The sequence below is a fragment of the Mugil cephalus genome, chromosome 17, assembly GCF_022458985.1.
Source record: "Mugil cephalus isolate CIBA_MC_2020 chromosome 17, CIBA_Mcephalus_1.1, whole genome shotgun sequence".
In the NCBI taxonomy this organism is placed as follows: domain Eukaryota; kingdom Metazoa; phylum Chordata; class Actinopteri; order Mugiliformes; family Mugilidae; genus Mugil; species Mugil cephalus.
This window is the reverse complement of record NC_061786.1, coordinates 17,177,598-17,184,840: the sequence shown is the minus strand read 5'-3', so window position 1 is coordinate 17,184,840 and position 7,243 is coordinate 17,177,598. Positions and strand designations below refer to the sequence as shown.

General features: G+C 46.0%; 1 protein-coding gene across 1 annotated transcript in view; it reads right to left on the bottom strand.

The window, feature by feature from the left end:
- Positions 1–307: 307 nt before the first annotated feature.
- Positions 308–7,243, bottom strand: part of LOC125023164 (glutamate receptor ionotropic, NMDA 3B-like) — a 68,418-nt gene continuing 61,482 nt past the window's right edge. The window contains exons 9-12 of the mRNA XM_047610228.1: positions 4,710–4,861; positions 3,333–3,497; positions 2,003–2,070; positions 308–1,324 (exon numbers count right to left, since the gene is read on the bottom strand). Coding sequence (XP_047466184.1) covers positions 349–1,324; positions 2,003–2,070; positions 3,333–3,497; positions 4,710–4,861 — 1,361 coding nt within the window. The 3' untranslated portion in view covers positions 308–348. The remainder of the gene's footprint in view (positions 1,325–2,002; positions 2,071–3,332; positions 3,498–4,709; positions 4,862–7,243) is intronic.

Here is a 7,243-nt window from a genome sequence, read left to right as displayed (position 1 = left end):
TGTGCTTGGAGGCCTCTTTAGCCAGTGATAATATCGTGGTTTATTCAACCACTGTGGCCGTTTTTAATCCATCAGATTTCATATATTATTATTACAATTTTTGTTCTTTTTAAATATTTGATTGTTTAACCAGCGGCATTTGTTTTCAGTTGTGATTTTAAGCGGCTTTCTGAAATGATCAGGCTGCACAAGTAATGAAGTGAGAAAACCCATACTGTTGTTTTTCCAGCAAACTCAATCCATAACAAAACCATCTTCCCGCGGCTATGTAGGAAACGTCTCACCAGACCCCCCCCCCCCCCCCCTCCCCCCTCCCTGTAGTCACACAAGGCGGCTTCAGGGAGCTACTCAGGTCCCACTGCTTACGCTTGATTGGTTGGCTTTTGTCCTCTCCAAAGTGTTCAGAGTGCGTGATAGGTTAGCCTTCTGTCTGTCCAGGCTAGAAGTGTTCCGCGATTGGGCGGCTACGTTTCCAGCACCTTGTTGGTTCCCTCGACTCCTCTCCAGACTGGTGGAGGTACGCGACTGGACAGTCCTTTCTCCTGTCAGAGTATTAACAGGGCGTAATTGGTTGGCTCTGCCTCTGTCCAAACTGTTAATGGTGTTTAATTGGCTGCTTCTCCCTTGATCGATAATCCCAGCTGTGCCCGGCTGGTTTGCCCTCCCTGTTTGCTGATTATTCAGGGTTTGCAGCTGGCTGGTCCGGTCCCTCTCGGGGAGTTTGGGCTGAGTGGAGCTACTTCTGTCTGTGTTAATAGTTTGTATCCTCTGTCTGTCTCTCTCCCTCTCCAGACTCGTTTCCCTGCGAACGAGTCCACTCCGCTCCCTCTCCAGGCTGTTCTGGATCTCGGCCCTCCTCGCCAGAGCCTCCCTCAGCTGGGTGCGGAATATTTCGATCTTGCCCTGCAGCTCTTGGAGCTCCCCCTCCCACAGGCTGGTCTGGGCCGCCCTGCCCCCCAGGGGCGAGAGCACCAAGCCCGTGGAGGCAAGAGTCGAGACGGGGCCTCCGTTGGCGTGGAGGCTGATCGGCGGGGGAGAGGCGAAACTCCCCAGGCCGCCCAAACCCAGGCCGCCCAGTCCCAGGCCGGGGCGCCCGACCATCCCGGGCCTGCCGCGCACGGAAGCGGTGTGCGTGCGCAGGCGGTAGCTGTGAAGTGTCTCCAGGTCAAAGTGCACGCGTTTCTCCTTGGGCTCGTGGGACGGCGAGGAGTCGCCGGTGTCCCCAGCCGTGGTGGAGGCGGGGAGGGACGTGGGGGGAGACGGCGGAGGAGGCTGGTGCTGCTTCCTGTGTAGGGTGCAGTTCTCTGAGATACAAGAGGACGGGCTAGTGGGACAGAGGGGAGACCACAGCAGAGGACATACATCAGTGAGACAGACTGTGAAACAGGGACACGCGCTCCTATGTATTTGTGTAGGATAAATGCATTTAAGATAAGCATGAACAAGTGTAAACTTAGCAGTATTATCTGATTTAATACCACATGCTTTGTCTTGTTTTTCTTTTTTTTTCTTTTATCAGTTTAGGTCATATTGAACCAAACACAGGCTTCATGTCAGCTTTGTTTAGTTTCCGAATCCATCAAAAAAGAAAAAAAGAATTCTTTAAAATACGAAGTGTAACGATCTTCCAGAGTAGCAACCTAATAGAGATTGATTTGTTTGGATATAGATATAGTTTGACATTTGGGGAATGATGCTCATCGCTTTCCTGCAGAGAGAGCAGATGAGAAGATTGATAAGATTCCGCGTGGTTCATGTGAAGTCGGTGGCATATTAAATGGCTTCAAGTAGAGATATGCGTTCCATGTGCTAGGCTGAACTGCCCCTCTGCTTCATGCAGACATGCCAGACAATGCAAAATATCAAAATATTCACTTGTTCCCGAAATCTATGTAAAAATAATAATAATAAAAGAAGCTTCCATTAATCAGAATTTGTCTCAACATAGAAAAAAAAGGGCTTCAAAATGTTAAATTCTTCAATCAATCAGTGTCTTCATTACTTTTGGTCGATGCCAGTCAGCTCCTTCCCGACATCCTCGTACGTGGTGTGGAGGGCTCTGTGGATTTTCTGCGAGAGGAGAAGATGATTAGCGACGGGGATTTTATTACGACTTCATCAGAGCCGAGATAAATCCGGCGAGATGAGTTTCTAAGAGCTATTATTCCATCCGGTTGCGCGGAACATCTGTGACAGCTGTTCCTCACAACCCCGTGCGGCGGCGCTCCTTTCTGAATAATTCAAGCAAGTAATCTTTCCCTGCTAAAAAACTTTGAGAGGAATGAAAGTTTTCGCCTGCCGCCTCTTTGATTTAAAGCATCAAAGTTCCGAGATTTGTCTGAACGCCGCCACGCTCAAATTTCTGTGTAAATGCATCTGAAGATACGTGAAGATTTATCTTTTTTTTTTTTTTTTCTATAGATGTGAGGGACTATCTCAGATGTCATCCTTTCAGATAGCAGAGCTTGGTTCGTGATGAATGCTCGGGGCTGCCCGGGAGTGGTTGCCCTTTTAGAGAGATGCAGCAAACTAATGGGGAGCGGTCTTGATATTCACCCTGCTGCTTCCATTATTCATTCAAAAACATCGCCACAGGCTCCTCATTTGGTAATGGATAGAGTTTTGCATTGTAAAAAAAAAAAACAGCGGCAACAACAATAAAATACGACCTTTAAATTAGCAGTTTGTGGCTCGTTCGGCGCGTGCTCCCGCAAACATATTTCATGACACTCTAATTGTAGAGTGGGAGATATTTACTTTGCGACAGAAATCGATTCCATGTAAAACAAAACATATTTTTCAGAATAATTTGCAGCCAGGAATCTGAACAGACACTGCTTAATGATCTGTGCCTGGGAAGACAAAAAGTAACAAAGGGCATTAATTCAAAAGTGAGGCCGTGAACCGGTTAATAAAGAGCGCTCGTTAACTCACTTTTGCTCAACTTAAATAGTTTAAATAAACTAGCTAATGTATAAAGCCCATTAAAGCTTAATGAGGTAATTAACAAATGCTTAATTTGTGTTAGTGAATGCAATTAACACAATGCCAAAGAAGTTTAATTGAATCGGGCCCATAAAGCATATAATCCACTTTTAGGAAAAAATGTTTTTTGGGTGTTATGTGGAGTCTAGAACAGTAGAGGGCGCGAGTTATCCGTGAGAAAAGCTCAAGGCGAAAAGCAGGTGAGGATATCTCACAGATATGCAGCGTGCTCGTGTGTTTGTGTGTGTGCGCGGCTGTGCATGCCTTTGCTTTTGCGCGAACACCGGGGGAAGCAACGCGACGACCGTCGTCGGCGCAAGAGCGGCGCAAGCGCGGCAAATGCTCACCTGGCTGGTGTGCAGCCAGTACTGCAGCGTGTGCGTGCGCCGTAGGCGAGGGATGACCAGGTGATAGAAGGTGTGTTCACCCGCCAAGGTCAGCAAGGCTCCGCCCACCCCCATGCACAGCAGCACGAACAGGCCGGAGAAATGCTGGATCCCCATCTGTAGAGTCTGAGGAGGAGGTGACAGAAAGAGAGCACAGACAGACAGAGAGAGAGAGGGGGGAGAGACAGAGAGAAGTTGGGGGAGTGACACAGATTAGTGAAGACTTAAGCAAGAGGAAAATACAAAGATTGATGATTTGCATTTACATAATTGCCATTTAGGCCACTTTTTTGTGAACGTGCAATTGATATTCCGCTGTTGTTTATCTAGCTTGGCTGCGTAAGCCCATAAGAATGGGAACGGAGGGACGAGGGCGACGGCGTAAAAGACGTGTTTGTGATGAAAGGGCCGCGGAGTGGATGTGGCAGCGAAGGGGAGACAACAGTGGGGAGGCCGGAGTGAGAGTAATAGAAGGAAGCAGCAGTTAGCGGGGAGAAAAAGAGACGATGCTTAACTGAAGAGCAGTTTGTTCCCATTTGGTTCGCCCAAATCCTCCCCCTGACATTACGCCTATCTGATGTGAGGCTTTTTCTGCGGGCCTGGAGGAAGTGGAAGGAGCGGGCCTTTTCTTTTTTTTTTTTCTCCCCGCAATGTGCTCTAATCACGTTCCCTGATTCCACCCGGCTCATTTCTGCACGGCCTCGGTGGCAATTAGCCTCACGCTGACTTGGCAAATTCATCAACGACAACACTGACCTCCTTTTGCTCCCAATTCAGAGGGCAAGTTCACAGCGACTCCCGACATTGTTTGAGAGCAGCCCACTTTCTAGGACTTCAAACGGGATGAATAGTAATAACTTCCCGATTCGGGGTGAAGTTAAGGTTTTCATTTCAGCGGAGAGACCTGTGACTGCGTAATTGCGTTTGTTGCAATAATGTGATTCAACTTTGAAGTGGGATTTAAAGAGGGATGGCCGGAGGGACTTGAACAGCTCCTCAAGTCACAAACAAACGATATAGATACAGACAGTGTGTTCTGTCTAGAGAATCGTTCTTTAAAAAGAGTGAAGAGGGAGAGGGAGGGAGGGAGCAGAGAGTAATCTTCTGGAGCGCACACAAGACACAAACAAGTATCGACACTCAGACAGTACGTGTCTGTAACTCTGGTTAAGGTCAGTAAATAGGTCTGACTTTATGTGATTGTATGGGTTTGCGCGCGCTCATAGATGGGAAGCAATCTCGTTCCTCGTGCCAGACGCGGATCTACGGAAGCACGAAGAATTCTTCGCTTTACACGCAACACACGTACGTGAACGTACACTCCTGCCGATGACTTACCTCCGTGACTGCGAAGACTCGCTTCCCGCAGGGCACAACCTTATACCATTTGTCATGCAGCATGTCCATGAAGCCGTCAGACTTGTAGCGACTTACGAACTCCGACACGTTGCGGGTTAGAGGGGAGCCCTGGGGAAGGCCTATGCCGTAGCCTGAAAGAGGTGACAGACACGGATGCAAATACATGCACCAGACAGTAGGTAAGACTGAGGACAGCTACCTCCGCGCCTAAAGAAGGTGGACAGTTACAGTTAGCCAAAGGGCAGATGCCCTCTGGAAAAAAGGAACATGTACAGGCATTGTGTCGGAACCAATCACATAGTTGTGTATGTGGATGAAGTACAAAACACAACTGTACTCAGTCCAGCTGTACAACCACTCACCTTTCTGTAATAGACAACTCCATGTTATTCATGTTTTTATACGTCGTCATTTATCATTCCTGTGTATATTTACTCCCAGTTCTATTTCTCATAGATTTGTACATATTCAAATATTGTATATTTAAGCTTATTCGGTTGTATTTTTATTTTTATTTTTTTGCATTATTTTTTATTATATTTTTATTTTAATGTTTATTCCATTTTAAATATTATTAGTCAATTTTAATCTATCATTATTTAACTTAATTTAAATTATCCTATGCATTGTGCATTAACTATATATTTCTTTATATATTCTATATATATTGTCTTTCTTTTACTGCTGTTTTCACAGCATTTAAAAAAAAAAAAAAAAAAATATTTTTTAATGTGCATCTGTAGCTAGTGTAACCGAGCCATTTCCCTTGTGGATCAAGAAATTCAAAGTCTAATAGGCGGTTTACTCCGACACACACGCAGCCCCCAGCGCCTCTCCAGAAATCTAACGACGTGCCGCAGCGATGCAGACCCCAAGAGCCGTGATTGGCGTTTCCGCTTTAGCATTTCCGACTGCTTCTCCATTTCCGCAATTTTTTTTGAATTGATCGCTTTGGATCGATAAAGACGGAACACGCCGAGGAAAGGTTAAGTGAGGAGGTTCAGAGAACTTTCGGCGTGTGATTCAGTCAAGATCGCTGGAAGTAAAGCACAAAGTAGAGACAAAAAGTAATGAACGGCAAAAAAAGACGCAGTGCTGCTAGCGTTTGGGTGGAGTTTTTCACAGACGTAGGCCAAATGAGGCTTAAATGAGCCTTAAGTCTAAGTCTGTGATAGACAGCAGACCATATTCCTGTGCTTGACTGCTCACTTTGCCAACGTCTGAAAGATTCTCTCCACAAAACCATAAGCAAACCTGAAGCACGGATCAGCCCAGACGACATTTATGTCTTTCCAGATGGTGACAATCATTTGGGGATCAAGGTACACAACTGTTAGCAGGGAATCTGTCATCACCTGCAAAGTGGATGGGGCAGCGGAGGCTGCAGGCGCACCTGTGGGATCAGAAATGTCGGGGCTTGGTGAGTCATCCCAGACTTGTCTTCCAATACGAAACTTCACCGGAGAAAAGTAAAATGTCATGTCTGATACTTTTCTGTTTAAGTTTCCCCCTCCGTCTGTCAGATCCGGGCACTTTAGGCTCATGTCAGGTAGTCTGATCACAGCACGGGGAATGGAGCGGTATCGAATCTGACTCCACCCTCTAGACTCCCTTAAGTGAGTAAGACGTGAACATACTCATATTCGACCTGACTCTTCTTCTTCTCGCGGGGAGTTAGATTTCCTTTTGTTACTGTCGCACGGCTGCACTCAGCCCGGGATAATATATTAGTGTATTGTAAATCATTTATATGTAAATGAAAATTCAATGTGTGATGAGCTGATTCTTAACCACCTCGTGGACCTAAAACCCAGAGAAACATAAAGCTGTGGAAATGTCAAGTCTTTTATGCTACGAGCCTTCCACAAAGAAGAGCTTTATCGCTCTCTGTAACTTGGACATCACCTCCACACCTTTTCATCTTAAATTAACAGTAAAAATGTTCCTTTTTTATTTTCTGTTTATTATCTACCCATTTCACTCAGTGTTTTTTCTCTTTTTAAGTCAAGGTCCACCGAAGCTTTCCTGAAGAACATAAACCAACATTATGCAAGTATTTACCTTTAAGATACAGGCTTAGAAATCATTTTGATGATACGCTGACTTTTATTCCCCCTCCGCCTCCCGGATGCTCGCTCTTATAGACTGACTGGGCAAGATCAACCGCGAGAAGTATATAAAGCTTTAAGGCACCACGTCACGCACACGGATCTTTAGCCAGCCATAAGACGAAAAATCCTAAGTCTTGTCTCTGCGGATACCACTTCAACGGTAGCTGCCACTCGCCATAAAATGTATGTACAGAGAAGAGAAAATAATCAGCGACAGAGCGAAAGGCCAGGAGCGTAGATCTCGGACCAGCCTTTAGATGTCGGGGGAACATTTTGCAGAATAAAAGGCTAAGACAGACTTCAAGCTCGCCTTCCTGTTGTATTAGTAGCTGGCGGTCTGTCTCTACTATGTGTTGTTGGGCTCGTTTGATGTTTGGCTGTTTTAGCAAAACTGTGAAGTCA